Source organism: Tenrec ecaudatus, chromosome X (assembly GCF_050624435.1).
Source record: "Tenrec ecaudatus isolate mTenEca1 chromosome X, mTenEca1.hap1, whole genome shotgun sequence".
In the NCBI taxonomy this organism is placed as follows: Eukaryota; Metazoa; Chordata; class Mammalia; order Afrosoricida; family Tenrecidae; genus Tenrec; species Tenrec ecaudatus.
Window position 1 is genome coordinate 39672748 of NC_134548.1, and position 17396 is coordinate 39690143.

The 17396-nt window shown below is 35.5% G+C and overlaps 1 protein-coding gene across 1 annotated transcript in view; it reads left to right on the plus strand.

The window, feature by feature from the left end:
* The window catches only part of CFAP47 (cilia and flagella associated protein 47), a 222767-nt gene that overhangs the window by 94649 nt on the left and 110722 nt on the right, over positions 1-17396 (plus strand). Inside the window, exons 32-35 of the mRNA XM_075538347.1 lie at positions 1201-1323; positions 6256-6448; positions 14509-14606; positions 14896-15012. Coding sequence (XP_075394462.1) covers positions 1201-1323; positions 6256-6448; positions 14509-14606; positions 14896-15012 — 531 coding nt within the window. The remainder of the gene's footprint in view (positions 1-1200; positions 1324-6255; positions 6449-14508; positions 14607-14895; positions 15013-17396) is intronic.

Below are 17396 nucleotides of genomic sequence, written 5' to 3' on the forward strand. Positions count from 1 at the left end.
GGTTTCAGAAGAATGTTGTATTTTGTTCGGGGACAGAGTAAGTTTGTAGTGTCTTGGAGGGAGTGCACTCAGACTTTAAATTAAAATTCAGAGGATTTATTCAGCATTTGGGGGACATCCAAAAGGAAAATCACCAGTTGGTTTAGGTGAAAATATGACAATTTCAGCGAGTGAGTTGCTGAGCATGGCAAACAAAGGATAAGAAAGAAACAAGAGGTTATAGTGAAGGCAATGTTTTCGTGTGATCACAAAAGGGAAGGTGAAGTAAGTGGGGTAGAGCTGCCAGTGAATTTCAATGCTTAGATACATCCAGGTGGGCTACGGATTTAAAGTCATAATCGCAAAAAGCTTTCAACATATACTATTCAGACATGTTAAAAATATCTAGGTTTATATAAAGTTCTCCTTGAGGCCCAAGCTGAAAATAAGAATGAAAACCGAAGCTCTCTCTTTAGAAACTGCTGGTTCTATTGAACTTGCCTTGGTCATGTGGGAAACTAGTTAAGAGTGTATGGTTAAAATATTCTGGAGACTTTGTTTCTTTAACCTGATTGTGAAAACAATATATCTTCAGGCCATTTTGCACCAACAGATTTGTGCCAAATCCCCCTTCTTAGAGGTGTATTCCTTTCACACCCTGGTGTGACTGCAGAAAAATACTCCATTTGTTATTTATCACTTAATAGCTATTAGCACAGTCACATAACACAAGGGTGTTAGAAGGTTGCTTTCAAACATTTAGAGTCAGGTCAACAGGCCTGTAAAGGGGGAATTTAATTTAGCAAAAATTTTGCATTATTCCATCTTTTAGTTTTGGTCAAAAAGGCTTTATACATTTCTACTTTATAGTGAATAGAGTGAAAGTATTAATTTATTACCCCAGTAAGTGACTGTGCTCTACAAATTTACCTGTGCTTTTAAACCTCCTAATATTGACCGTATAGGAAATTTGAGCTATGGAACAATATATTACAAAGACCTGTAAAGATTTTATAATAAGAAAATATTAACTTACATATCGTATATACTAGTGTGTAAGGAGTTCTTCACATTTTTAAGGAAGTTTTTGTGGTAAAATTAGGTGCCTCGGCTGATATTCGGGTCAGTTTATACTCGAGTATATATGGTATTAACGAAATAGTTTGGGGCTTACCTTTCACATACATTTTCATTAAAATTGTCACTTTCTTTATCTTGAAGTCTTCTGGTATTGTGCAGACAAGTTCTTATATACCAAAGGAGAAAACTCTTGTTATTGATGATGCTGACTTTGAAGCCTTGAGTAAACGGGCATGGACAGACGTACTTCTTCAGATATACAAGGTAACTTTTCCACTACTGTTTACTGCCATTTTTTGTTGGTTTACTTGAATAGGTAATTAGTTAAGGGATTATAGGCAATACTCTCATAAAAGATATTTTAAAACACAAGGGCTTAAATTAGATATAAATGCATTTCGGATCTATAGAAAATCAAGTAGTTCAATACTAGTGTGATAGCTCTTCCATGCTCAGGACAAGGCTAACAGCAAAAGTCTGCTTTCTCAAAAAAGAAATCAAGAGTGAGAAAAGGGATTTTTGAGGGCAAGATTCCTTTTAAGGATGTCTTCTGTAAAAGGCATCATTTCCAGTTGACATTTCATTTAGCACCTGATGGTCAAATGGTCAAGAGTGTTATAGGGAATTGTGGTACTGAAAGGAAGAATAAACGAATGGATTTTGAATAAAATTATGGTCTAGGATATAGTAGAGTGTTAGTATAAAATTATTGCTGGAAGGTATTTTCTTACCTCCAAGATGCATAATCTGTCATTTCGGCCCTAATAAAGAGGGACTATTCCAAGACAAAAAGCAGTAAATACCCAACCTTAGGAGCAAATGACAGGTATACATAATTATTAGTCTTTCTGATTCATTTGTAAAATAATCTATAATAAAATATGATTGAGGAGAAAGCAAGATTAGTCAAAAATTTTTTCTTAAATTGGTTTTAGAATGCCCTATGATATTGATGCCTCATAATGTGCAAACACATGTACTTTTCACATGTTATAGGAAATATTTCACTTCCTGGCTGGATATTAAGTGTGGATATGCATGTACGTTATAAATATATGTGTGAGAAATCTCCAAAACTTTGTTTTCTCTTTGAAAGAGAAAGCTCATGCGGTAGGAAAAGTGATCTTTTTGCTTTTTAGAAAATGAATGTGTTACATAACCTGGGGACAATCAATTTTAGGTAGATTTTGATAGAGCACAAGTGAGTGGTTACAATATGAAAGGATGTTGCAAATGAATTCTTATGTGTATGATCAGCAGAGTCCTTACTTGTCTTAATTCAATGTGAAAGGACATAGTCAAAATTTTAAATACTGTAAAAGTAAGGTTTCTGAGTGACAAATTCATTGTGACCTATGTGAATTCAAGAGCCTATGTTTTTTCTATTTTTACTTTTATTATTTTTAAACCGTTTTATGAGCACTTCATCCACATATCACACAATTCAGGGTCAATCAAGGATCTTATTTCTAAAAATGAGATATGCTGGCTATTTCTGAGATGTGTACTCTCACTCATAGCTAGTGTTTCTCTATATATGTAATTTCCATTTTATGTGGTTAGTTCAAGTAGTCCATCAAGGAATGTTTTCCATAGCTTAGATAGGTTGTGGAAGTCATGGTTTGTGCTTTCAAGTGGATTCCAACTCCCAGGAAGCCTATAGGACAGAGTCGGACTGCCCTGCATGGTTCCACGGGCTGTGATCTTCCCCAGAGCAGATCTCCCACGAAACTGCCCAGGGGCTCAAACTGTTGACCTTTGCCCAGCAATTGAATGTTTGACTATTGTGCCACCAGGGTGCCTTCCCATGGATGTATTGGCTATAGTTTATTTAGGATCTGAGTAGCATGATGTTTCATGTGGTTGTAAATCAACCAAGTCTCAGATATTGAACTTTTATACAGGATTTTTGAGGGGGAAATATGTTGTTTTTTTAAATTTTCAGAGGCTGACAGCACAGATATTCTTGTGTAGTGTGTACATAATTATTAGTAGGTAATGAAATTTTACTTACATGCTGCTTGCTAAGCCTTGGCTCAAGTACAGTCTGTATCTCATCAAAGTTAGGGTGCCTCTGGGTGCCATCAGGATGAAATGTACTCAATGGCTGGGTTTTTTTTTAAAGTATATTGTGATGCCATTCTTTTGAACTTGATTAAATTGCTAACTTTACAGTTAGCAGCCAATCATGTTTGCACCATAAAGAAAAAAAACTATTTGACTTATAGTTAAGCCTTCAAATATGAGGTCCTTTCAGGTTTTATTAGTCAGCCATCTTGGTGATGATGTATTAGGACTTGGCCCAATACACAGTCTTCAACTGACTTCAGTTAACTTGGTTTTGGTAGACTTTAATTTCTTTGACTTAAGGGTATAAGGGACTTGACCAAGTGCCAAATTCTAAGGAATCCTTAGAGTCTTAAAGAAATGTCACAAACTGACTATTAATACCTTCCCTCTTAGCACCATAGGATTATTGAAGAAAAATCTTCAGAGTAAAGGCAGCTAGCTAAATAGACTAAACAAAACCATACGTATCTCCTCATAATACAAACATAAAATCTTTCAATTTTTTTCTGTGTCAATTAGCAAAATAGATTAAAATAAGCAAAAAATAACTTTTAAATTAGTCCTTGAGAAATAATAACCCAAATAAAGTGATAACATTCATGTGGAGCTGAAAGTACATAAAACAATGATGGGGGAGAATTTAATATATTTAATAAGTGATGCAATTCATTCTTGTACAATGGTTATATTCAGCTAGACATATGACAGATAAATAGCTAACATGCAGAAATGCATTTTTTCTATGAGATTTTAAAATATTTCCCAGAGTAGCAAATAAAAGAGTTTGTGGACAACCTTGGGTCTTTTGTGTCTGTGACTATCTGTGTCAATCCACAGTAGAGCTAGATAAAGAAAAGTGAGTACCATTTCAAAGTTACTATAGTCAACATTTACTTGACTATAGAAAGAGTTGTCTTAGATTTCTCCCCAAATCAAACTAGAAGACAAGTATTTCCATGCAAGTAGTTTATTTCAGAAATTATTCCAGGAAATATCTCACGTGGAGAATTTACACAAGTAGTAGAGAAGATAATGAGGCCAAGAAAAGATATTCTTTCCAAACAGGTTTCTCCCTAGACAACTAATACTCAGTTCCACTGAAGAGCTCTTTTTAGAAAAAAATTAAAATCATTTTATTGGGGATTCTTACATATATTATAGCAATCTGTAAATCAATTATAACAAGCAAACTCGCATCTATGTTGCCATCTTCATTTTCAAAACATTATCTTTCTACTTGAGCCCTTGGTATCTACTCCTCATTTTTCTCTCGCACCCCCACCCTCATGAACCCTTGATAATTTATGTATTATTATTATTTTTCATATCTTACACCATCCACGGCATTCCTTCCCATACGTATCTCTTTAAGACACCACATTTATCTCAAGTGGAATAAAAAATCTGGAACATTTATTTAACAATGTCCTTGTTTTCTGTGTTTTGGGCTGCTTCTCACAGGTAATCAATCCTCTGATACTTGCAGGCTTGCCTTGCTATCGACTAGGTTTTCTGCCAATAGCCATGAAAGAAGTCCCCCTGCAGAGACACTTGTAGGTGTTCACAGTAAACATCCTTCAGAATGCGAAAGGGAGGGATATGGGCAGAGCATCCACGATAACTTAACATGTACCACTCCAGTTTCAATCTTTGTACTCATGCCTCTTGAGAGAAGTATTTCTTTCTGATTTAGGATGATCTCTGAGAACATTGCACTGTAATGCACACTAGTGCTGGAACCTTTCACAGAGAAAATCCTCATAGATATTTATGTCTGTAATCGAACCCATAACTTTTGAGTCAATTTTGACTTAGAGCGACACCATGTGTTACAGACTAGAGTTGCTTGGTTGCATTATTCACAGAATATGATTATTTACTTTCATGATTTGGGGTAGGTCCAAACCATCAACCTCGAAATATGATATCTTCATCTATGTATCTGTATAACTAGCTTCTCTAACTACACACACGAGCGACACACACATGCATGCATGCACAATGAGGTAGTAGATTATAAGCTATTCTTCTTATCCAGTACCTTTGATAAATAACTATTAGACTGGGATTTGGGGTAGACCTGTGCTGTAACATATTACCTATGAGACACAGTTGTCACTTAATACCGCTTAATTTATTTCTAAACGAAAATGCATACCTTGTGAAAGAATGTGATACATAGCAAAAAGTAATATTATGTAAATATACCAATTTTCATAATATAGGAAATCCATTTGCCATGTTACAAAATTTTATATATTGTGTCATTTTCAAAAAAGACTTGTTCAATACGTTTTAATTTAAAAATCATTTTTGGTTTAGACCTTATTATTTTGAGGTTTAAAATTTTATGTCTGTAAGAGACAATAGTGGGCAATGAAGTCAGATCATTTCTTATTCTTGCATTTTAAGTGAATTGGCCTTCTTACAGATCTGTCATGATATGAAGTTACTTGTTCATATGTTCTCATACATTTCATAAAGAATGCTGGTGGACTGTGGGTTAAGAGTTGGTCTGCAGTTCAAAACCACCATTTCCTCTGAAGTGGAAAGATGAGGCTGTCTGCTTCTATAAACATATACAGTCTTTGCAAACCAAAGGAACAGTTCTATAATGTCCTATAAGGCCATTATGAATTGAAATCTACTTGATGTCAGTGATTTTTAATTTTATAAAGTCCCTAGGTGGCACATATGCTTTAGCCCTTGTCTGCTAACATTGGTTCAAAACAACCCCGCAGTGTCCCCTAAGTAAGGCCTGTTGGCCTGTTCCCATAAAGAGTCTAGCCAAGAAAATCCAGTGGAATAGTTATAATCATAACATATGGCTTGCCTATGGTATGGAATCATCTCACCATCAACAAGTTGTGTTCATTTCATGTTTGTAAGTTAAAATGATGCCTTATAGACTACATGGTGACAAAGCAAAATGTCTGGAATTTTAAATAAGTATTAATGGACATCTTATCTATTGTATTTCCTGAGTGGATACATTTAACAAAAAATGATGACACCTTCATTTATTCATCTAGCTTTCATATATTTTCATTTACTATTTGAATATTAATTTGTTCTTTGGGCATTTGAGTCTAGTAAAATTTCTCTGTCTTGTTCCCCCCATTTCAGGTGTTGGTTTTGTCCCGAGTAACACCACACAAGGGCACTAGTACACCCCCAATACAATCACAAACTACACAGCGAGTGAATCCATGCTTTATATCCAGTAATGTGTATTCTACTTCTGAAAGAATTCTGCTTAGTTGGCTGAACACAAATTATGAGAATGGCCGACATATTGTATGGAAAAAAGATCGTACAGGTGAGAAGTTATTTATTTATATATATGATATATTTGCTTGAGATTAACCATTGCATAGTGCATTATGACAATGTGTCAATGAAGAATTGTAGGATGACAGTGCGGGAGCTATGGAATAGGACTGAAGATCCAGAGATTCTGCACCTAACTAGTATTTATTTTTGGTTCTGTTAAAAATGAGATTTTTAACATCTTGAACATCAGTTTATTCACATGTAAAAAGGAAATTATAGAAGATGTTTATTCAATTTATTGCAGAGAATACATGAGGTCTATAGACCTGCTCTAGAAGTGAAATATAGCCTTATTATTGTTGATGGAATTTTCAAGTATATAAATTATTAGATTTAGATAACCAATACAGTACACATTTAGATAACTAATATACAATCATTTATAAGTTGAAATTTGGCTAAGCAGTATTCTATATTTATATTGTTATGACATCTTTGGAACATGGTAGACCTCCAAACTAAGACAAATAAGTGTCCATAGATAGACCAGGTTCAGTACTCAGTTAGCTCTCCATAGTTCATCTCTTGTGGTCAGTTTCTTAGGGCATGTTAAAGCATTTTAAAGACATAGTTATAAAGAGATTAAAAAGAGATGCTTATATTGGTATTTGAGCTTACTACACATTAATATTTGTATGAGTACCTTATCAAATGGTATTGAATATAATTTGACTTAAAGCTACAACTTTATAACTATATCTGTAAAAATGTATTTGCCCTATTCCAATTTAATAAACAGCAAAACGTGAGCATGTAGTAATTAAGGTGGGCTATGCAAATGCACATAAAACTAGTTGGATTACTATGGAGTCCACTTTAATGGGAGCATTATAAAATATGTACATATATTATAAATTAATGTGTTTATTTGTTAAAAAATCATGGCCATTCTGGTTAATCAATAGAATGATCTATGCAAGTTTTCAAAAGTTTCAAAGAGTTTTCAATTTTTAGAGTTCACTGCATTTTAAAAAATAATACATTCTAGGCACTTGCATGTAGCTACTTTTGAACACTCTGAGCCTCTCTGTGTTTGTAAAGCTTTTGTACTTCCTAACCCCCTTGTTGCTGCTTACCCGCAAGTAGGGTTTGACTCACAGTGACCCAATAGTGCTTCCAACATTGTAATCTTTGTGGGAGCAGAGTGCTACATCTTTCTTCCTTGGCGCTACTGATGGCTCAAATCATCTCACCTGTTTGGTTAGCAGCCGAGCACATTGTCATTCTGCTTCTGGAACCTCTTTCTGTTATCCCTTCAAGCTGCCATTCAAGTCATTTACTTCATTCAAGCCCTTTCCCAAATGTCTCCTTCTCTGAGAAATGTTTCCAATATTCTCTAAAATATCAGTCCCCTCAGTCTTTTCTTTTACTGTTCTGATTTCTCACTAGCAAAATTTCAAAATATATTTATTTGTTTCTTCCCAGTCTCTTTCAGTAGAATTTAAACTCTTAACAGGAAGGATTTTATAGATTTTAAAATTATTTTATTGGGGTTTCATACAACTCTTACCTGAATCCATCCATCCATCCATTGTGTCAGGCACATTTGTATAATTGTTGCCATCATGCTCAAAACATTTACTTTCTACTTGAGGCCTTAGTATCAGCTCCTCATTTTCCCCCTCCCTCATGAATCCTTGATAATTTATAAATTATTATTATTTTGTCATATCTTACACTGTCTGATGTCTTCTTTCACCCACTTTTCTGTTGTCCACCCCCCAGGGAGGAAGTTATATGTAGATCCTTGTAATCGATTCCCCATTTCCACCCCACCCTCCCTATATTGCCACTCTCACCACTGGCCTGAATGGTTCATCTGTCCTGGATTCCCTGTGTTTCCAGTTCCTATCTGTACCAGTGTACATCCTTTGGTCGAGCCAGATTTGTAAGGTAGAATTGGGATAATGATAGTGGGGCATGGGTGAGTAGAAGCATTTAGGAACTAGTGGAAAGTTGTATGTTTCATCATTGCTACACTGCACCCTGACTGGCTTGTCTCTTCCCCAAACCCTTCTGTAAGGGGATGTTCAGTTGCCTACAGGTGAGTCTTGGGTCCCCAATCTGCACTCCCCTCATTCACAATGATTTGATTTTTTGTTCTTTGATGCCTGATCCCTGATGCCTTCAACACCTTGTGATGACACAGGCTGGTGTGCTTTTTCCATGTGGGCTTTGTTGCTTCAATCTTATAGTTTTGTGTTGTTTTGTTTACACTTTTGTATTCCCAGAGCATAGACTAATTCCTGAAAATTTACAGGCATCTACCAAATATTGGTTAAATAAACAAATGAATGCACACACATGCGATTGTATATCACTTTACCAGTCGTACCATCTTATCCAAATCTGTCTTGGAAGAAGTACAGCCAGAATGCTCCTTAAACGCAGGGTAGCCAGACTTCATCTCATGTACTTTGGTCTTGTGGTCAGAGACCAGTCCCTAGAGAATGATAGTAGAAGGGCAGCGAAAAGGAGGAAGGCCCTCAGCAAAGTGGACTGACGCAGTGTCTGCAACAGTGGGCTCAGAGACATAAGAACAATTGTGGGAATGGAGCAAGACTGGGCAGTGTTTCATTCTCTTGTACATAGAGTCGCTGAGTCAAATGACTCGATGGCACATAACAATAACATACAAAGGTGGGGGTGAGGTTAAAAAGTTGAGGTAAAGAAAGGAGCCACTTCCTGTTTTCAGCATGCATTTGATGGGTACAGGCACATGTTTAGTGAGAGGGTCCATAAGGATGTCTGTGCAGTTTTAACTGAAATGTATTTGTTTTGAGGAAAAATAAAACTCATTGCCTCAGAATTTTATGTCCCAATACTGCAATATACTCTACTTAACCTGACTTCCTTGGAAAAGTCTCACGGTGCTTAAAGCATGATGTGGAGAATCGAGAGTCTCACCTCAGATCCAATGAATGAGTAACTCTAGGTGTGTTAGTTATGAGTATCTAATCTCTGTCCACCTCAGGCCAGGAAGTTGCTGCTTTTACCAGTTCAGTCCTATTGCATGACCTTCTGAAATCTTAGATGGAAAATGTCTGTGGACTTTACCGAGAGTACAAGGATCTTACTTGTGTTGGAACAAGTTTGATTTCATTCTCATTGTAAGGAGAAAAGCCACACATGATGGGAAACCATTGGGGTTCTTAACATAAAACGGTGTTAATAAAGATGGGTTTATAGGATTCAGTTGTTGGTTGATTGATTTGGTGAAAAGCTCAAGGTAGCTGAAGTTTGTCATGATTTGACGCTGTAAGAAACAGCTGTTATTCTGATTGTGGAACTTATTAAAAAGTTTGAGAAGATTAGAGAGAGGCTAAACCTATAATCATTAAGGAAGCAGCAGTCACTTATTTTAGCAAGGAGGGTGTCTTTGATATTTTGTGATTTTCCAAGTGCTTAAATAAAGTTATGAAGTGAGTGGTCTGTTATTTTGCCTTCACCAGAGTGGCAGGATAGTTTATGAGATTGCTTATGTCCGGTAAGAGAATATAAAATGACTTAGTTGTGCATATCATGGCAAATCCTCTCAACAGCTTAAAAAGAAAAAAGTTCATTCAAACTTTTGGTGACCCTATGTGTTTCAGACTCCACAGGGTTTTTCAGAAGCAAATCAGGTGGTGCTTCTGGGTGTACTTAAATGACCAGTTTTTCCATTGGTAGCCCAGAACTTAACCAATTGGACCCACAAGGACTCATATAAACATTAAAGCCTAGCATTCTCCCATATGGCAACAATTTTTTTCTTCTTTATCATTGAAATAACCAAATAGAATATATTAAGAATATATGCATAAAATATGATCTTACCTGAATTAATCAGTAGGAATTGCATGAAATGAAAAATTACTTTATTTACTGTTACCATTTGTCAATAGATGAGAGCATATATTTTAATAATTAATAGTCATTTTTAACATTTACTAAGATTTAGTGACCAATATTAAATTCCATCTACTAAAAATGTACCACTTAATTATTTCCCCATGGAAACAATGAGGAGCGTGAGAAACTGTGACCAAGTATCGATTGATCTGACTTAATCAGGATTAATGACTCAATTTTGACAGGTCTTATAGATCAACCCATCACCACCAAGCACTTTACAGTCGCATGACCACAACATCTTTCAGTGAACATAAATATAGCAAAATAAAAGGACTCAGGTGAGAAATGCAAAAGACTTTTCTATAAATAAGATGAGCAAATGACCAATAAACACATGAAAATATCCTCAATTTAATTATTAGGAAGACACAAACTGAACCGCAATAAGGTACCCCACTTCACATTAAAAAATTGCAGACTTTAGGATGCATTGACAATAATGTATGAAAATTGGAACTCTCAAGCATTACTGCAGTTGTAAACTGGTACATTTATTTTAGGAAATAGTTGTCAATTTCTTTAAATATTAAAAATATATTTGCCATATGATTCAACAATTCCACTCATTGTTTACACCCCAAATCAATGAAAGCAGACACACTAATCATTTATGTACATATATGCAGGTGTTCATACGCAAAAATTATTTATACTAAACAAAAAGTAGAAACATGCTAAATGTTCATCAATGATGAAAAAATGAACAAAATATGCTAGGTATGTTGTACAATGAAGTATTTAAATTGCTGATAAAAAATAAAGTAGTACCGTACCAATAAATGCTGCTACATGCTATGTTAAAATATTTTACTAAGGAGATAAGCCAATCATAAAAGGCCATATACTGCATGATTTCATTTCTAAAAAATGTCCACAATACGCAAATCCCTACTGGTAGAAAGATTAATGTTTTCCAGGGGCTCAAGGAAGGGAGAAATGGAATTGATAATGAAAGGAGATGGGGTTTCTCATTGTGATGATGAAATATTCTAAAGTTAGATAGTGGTGACAGTTGTACAACTCTGTAGACATGCTGAACAGTGAATTTGACCATTTAAATATTTATGTTTAGGGTACAGTAATTATATTATAATAAATATGTTTATTAAAAACACACATAATAATCCCCTAAAATTAAATGCCAATAGCAATTATGATACCCGCAGTGAATAAGTGACTTACTTACTGCTTTAGTGCATTAAATGATTTTATTTTATATTTTAAGATATATCTTTAATTCATTTTACTTCTACTTGTTACTTACCTGTATTCCTGCTTTACTATTTCTGAATATTTCAAGTGATATAATATAAAATATGTAACTTACAAATTAAAATATAAAGCTCTATGTAGTATCACTTGCATTTTCTGATTACTGATACATTTTCTGATCCCTAATTATTGAGGCCTACATCAGACTGCTGGTTTTCATCTCAAAAATCAACCCGAGAACAATACTTCCTGGACTGTAGTAGGAATACAAATTGTCTCGAGACTTTGTTGACCTACTTTTCTGTGTTCAACAGTGTTGGATAGGGTGTGTGTGATCCAGCTTCCATGTAATGCAAGTGCTCCTGATATACACCATACACCTAGACATACCCTAAGGCAACAGCGACTTGTGACAGGAGCTTGAAAATAGCCTGGAGTAGAAGAAAACAGGGCATTTGCTTTGGGAGGAGACATTGGGAAAACTGTTAACCTCTGCTCTTAAACCATCCTGTTCTCACTGCAAGCCACCTTGCAGCAGCCAATACTGATGAAGTATTGTCAAAGTCACCCCAAAGCTGTGATGGAATAAGTAAAATGAGAGGTGCTATTGGTTTCTGCTCAAAATGAGCCTGTGGAAGGGAGTAGAACTGCCCTTGGAGGTTTCTGAGGCTTTGCTGGTGGCTGGTGATTTCCAACTGTCTGCATGGTTGTGGTTAGCAGCCTAAGGCATAACGCAGGAACCAGCTCCACGGCAGGGAGTTTGGTTTTGTGTCTGGGCTACTGGCTTTGCTAGAGGGATTTAGAGAGCCAGGCAGAGCTTGCTAAAACCCTTAAAACAACAAGAAAGGGTCAGGCAAATGGAAAATTCTCAACTTTCTCTACCCCCACCAGAAAAAAAAAAGTGGCCCCAAATCTATGGAGAGATATTTTCTTATCGGAAAAAAGTGAAATGCTAGCTGTGGTCTATTGTGATGGATAAAACTAGATAGATACATCTGGACACCGCGATAAGAGTGGAGTTAGGAGTGGTTGATAAACTGGTAGATGCCATGTATACACTAGCTAAAGGGTATGAAGTTTGGGGGACTATCGAAACAGAGGAAGTCTGCATCCTTTATGAAATTTTTTTCCCTATAGAACTCACTGGTCTCTCACAGAAAATCGACGAAGAGTCCTGAGAAAGTGTCCGTTATGCTGCTTTTATGCAGTAGCTTTGCAGTAGAGACAAGCAGCTCACCCACACTTCTATCTCGCATGTGGACAAGGAAGTTTATATATATAAAACAAACACAACTCACACTCAGGGCCCTGACTAAAACTGCATGCCGCCCAAACAACAAAAACAAAATAATCTACACAAATGTGAGGACAGTCTGCCTCTCTGTCTCTCATTGGGGCTGCCTGAGCAGAGGCCTTGGGTCCAGAACCTTCTCTGATAAGGAGACTGAGGAGTGAGCCTCTCTCCCAGCCCCTTCTCCTTGTCAGAGAAGCCTTACTCCCTGTTCTGGACACCAAGTATATTTCCATTGGCTCTTGAACATGGGCAGACATCATATGACCCCCCTTGCCAACTCTACTTCTGTATCTGTTCCTGGAGAGGCGGAAATGGGGTCTCTAGTTTAGGGCCCGGGAGGGGTGTGCACAGAACAATTGTCCTAAACCTATTGTGAGGAGCAACTTGCTGGCCATGAGAAACCAGGGCCCACAAGGGAAGCTGATCTTGTTCTGTTTCTTCTGTAAGTAAAGTACCATCGTTAGTGCACTAGTAGTATGATGGGTGCTTTTGTGGGCAACTTCAAATTCTGCAATGACATAAATGAATATTTAAAAATGACTCATGCCTTTGAGGGCTTTGGACCGAAAATGTTTCCTCAGTGATGCTCAACTTTGGTTATTGGAACTCCACATGTTTAGTTCTAGTTTCCTCCTTTGTCGCAGAACTATGTGGGAAGGACCTGGAAATTTGGAAAACACTTTTATTTGCCCCATAAAAAACAATAGTGATGGAGGAATAATAAAAAGAATACTCAAATTCAGGAAGGACTACATTTTGAAACTGGGACAAAAAGTGAAATTTTCTGTATTTTGATTGCTGAGTAGTAGTATATGATTGATCCATTCACTGATTAAAGAGCATTTGGGTTGCTTTTAGTTAGTCAGTTATCTATAAAGCTGCTATAAGAATTTGCATATATATCTTGCTATTAATTCCACGATAATTTATCCTGAGTATATAGCTAGGAATGGAATTGCTAGACCACATAATAGTAGAACTACGCTTTCTCTTCACCTGTCTTCTTGGATGAAGGATGTTCAGATTAGAGTTGACCTATTTTTTTCAATTGCGTTGTTTGTCTTCATTTTGAGATTTTTTTCTTGTTGAGTTTGTACAGTTCTGTATGTATTCTATATTCAAGAAATTTGTAGGCTCTGTAATCTTAATGACACATTGTTTTGTGTCTCAATTTAAGTTTTAAAAATTCATTTCTGTTTTTAAATTATGAGCACATATATATCAAATGTGTTTTGTTAGTTTTACTTTAGGATATCATTTTGAGTGCTGATGTAAATGCTATTTATAAAAATATTACTGCTCACAGGTAATAAGTGGAAGTATAATTTGTTTTTGTAAATTGATCATATACTCATAATGGACGGCTCTTTTATTATCACATTGTAGTGCATTTCCCCCCCCCAAAATGTTTCAGATAGAAGCAAAGGAGATAACTCTCAGTTATTATAAAGCCTCACAGATAATTTTCATAATAGAAACTTCTGGGTTTTTACAGTTTTATGTTATTGAACATTTGCTTTAATTTTTTAAAAAAGTCCTCCTCATTTTTCAAGCTCAGATAAAATCTTTCTTTGGTTGTTAATTACCATGTCCATATATTTATTTGAAAAGAAAACAAAAATATATATTGTTATGCTTTTTAACAGGTGTGATTCCTTCAGAGAAGTGGATAATAAATTTTGATAAAGACCTTATGGATGGCCTTGTTATTGCAACACAGATGGCAGCATATTGCCCATTTTTGGTAAGAACAACTTTTATACAGAATTGTCATCTGTTATTTATAAGAATTTTTATTGAAATTTGAAATAAACTTTCTGGAAAGCGATTATTTTAAATTTCTCAACATTCAATATAATACCTGAATCTGAATGATTAGTATTTCCCTTAGGATTATTATTGTATTTTGGGTGCAGTGATCTACTACAGCCAAACATTAATATTTATTGATTTTTGGCTGAACTATAAAATAAGCACACACAGAGCAGTGTTTATTCCATTACACAGAGGTTTCATTGTTTTTGTTTTTCCAGATTGAGTCTCATTTTGTAAACATGTACTTACAACCAAAGAATCGTGAACAATATCTACACAATTCCCTAATTATTCTGGATGCATTTAATGAAATTGGATTTGACATGGACTTACAAGTGGGTATCATTTTGTAATGGATCCTGTGAACAATTTTGAGTTTTTCCTATGTTAGTTTATTTCTTCATAATAGTGATTCCTTCATAAATTTTAAGTATTAATTAAAACAGAATCTTCATGGGATATTGCTAAAGGATAGAAATTGAAATATGACTAGGTAGAAATCTACTGGATTTAAAAATATATATAACTATGAAAACCTTACTGCACAAATTAAGAAAGTAGTGTAAGTGTGAGGTGCAATTGTTGAAACTAAGAGTAAATTAAAGAAGAATTAGATAGGTGTTACATTTTGATTTTTAAATTTAGTTACAAATAACATTTTGCAGAGTGGTCTTAAAATAAATGTATATCTGGTGATATAAAGTTTTATTGAACTTCCAGTTATAAATCCATTTATCTTTTCACATCAAGTCCTCAGTAGCAATCAACAACAATATTGAATATACTTACTATATTTTAGCTCTTTTTAAGTATGGGGTCATGTAATTATTTAATAAATGATTCCTGATTTTTGAAGAATATATAAGCTCGATTGAATTATTGAGACATACATGTTACAAGATAAATAACATTCCACTCATTAAGTGTCAGTAGAATTCAGAGGAGGCTAGAGGTTGATATTCCTTGGATATCCCCCCTCCAGGGTACTAAATGTTATACTCTTAAATATTTTTCAATGAGTAGTCTTTGAAATATTTTGAACATTGCTACCTATATTAAGTTCTTTTTGCTAAAATGAAACGTTCAAAAGATTTTTATTACCCCACCTTTATGTCCAGAGTATTATTTTCCTACTGCTACCCATTCCCCCACAAACATAGCTTCCCTCCCTTGGACTATTCTCCTCAATTCACACGCATGAGCTGTCCCAGTTCACAGGGATCAGCAGGCCCAGATTCTTCACTTTAGGATTGAAAAGAAGCTGAGTAGCAACCTCTGTAATTAATTTTGATTTTGTTCTCCTCTGAAATAACCTATCTCTGTTGTCTAATTTTTCCTTTGTTGAAGAAATGTGAAACAGCCATGTACTAATGAGAAGCGTTAGAGACAGATGTGTTTCATAGTATTTCTCAAATCTTACTTACAAGCAGCTATGTATCCTGCTGTATCAGGCCCCTTCCTGCATTCTTTAAGGCCAGTCCCCTCCTTAGGCACCTTCATTGTTAAATCGAATCGCCAAAATGCGAAAGTAACCAGAGGAGCAAACCCTCTCCTGCTTCCAATGACAGGAGAGGAAGGTATGAGGAAGAATGGATCAGTACATTATCAGAGAAGCTATCAGTCTCTGGTACCTGCTGCCAAATTTCACAGATATGTGCATTAATTAGATCCCCTTAGCTCTCACACTGTGTGTGTGTTTCCTATGCCAAACCCAGACCATTTTCAGTTAGTAGTTTAAGTAAATGCGATTAAGACTGGTGCATGGAAGTGCACAATGCTTCCATTACGTTGATAATGATGGAGTATTTGAATTACTAATGGAAGTTTGTATCTCTTTTTATGCCTGCTTCACAGAAACCCCAGTCTCAATAGCATTTCTTTGCTATGAATCAACTGATAGAAACAACCTTTCTCTTCTTTGTGCTCCTGGCTCCACTTTTTGACTCCAAATTAAGTTCCTACTATCTGTAATGCCTTTGCTGTTAACACTTCTGTAATTTGGGGTTTATCTCTAATCTATTCCAGCCACTATCCATCACTAATTTATCTTGCCTCTCAGTAAAATTACATTTACTTAGTTCAAATAATTTGTCCTCCCCCATATCAGCCTTGCCTGATCTACCTAAGTTACAGCAGTTGCCCTTAACCTGTTACTCCTTGGTCAGAAACTCAGTGTTCACTCTGGGATCCACCTCCTCCACATGTGGCCCCAGAATTTAGTTGGATCACCTACTATGAAAACACAATTTTCTGTTCTTTCCCAACCAAACACTATTCATGTTCACTTTATTGTTTTACAGTATCTTGCCTTTCTGATATATTACACCCCTTACCCCAAAGAACAATCTACTTAAAATCCTAGCATTCTTCATGATACATCACACATACATCTCCCACAGTCTTTCTTTGAATGCTTTATATGATACTTGAACACAAGGATGGTGTGTATAGTGTTTTCTCTGAGCTCTGACTGGCATTTAAGGGATGCTGTGAGATCAGTGTTCTATTTAAAATCCATCTAACTGAATTTTACTTTAAGGCCAATATTTTCAGATTCATCACTAAATGCTGTGTGCTGTATCTATATTTCAGTATCATTGATTACCAATCAATAACATTTTACAACTTTTAAAAGTGGTGTAGTGTTTTAATTCTTTTTAATGTATTTAAATTTTTTCAATATATTCTCTAATATTATATTTCTTTTCTTTAAAACTAG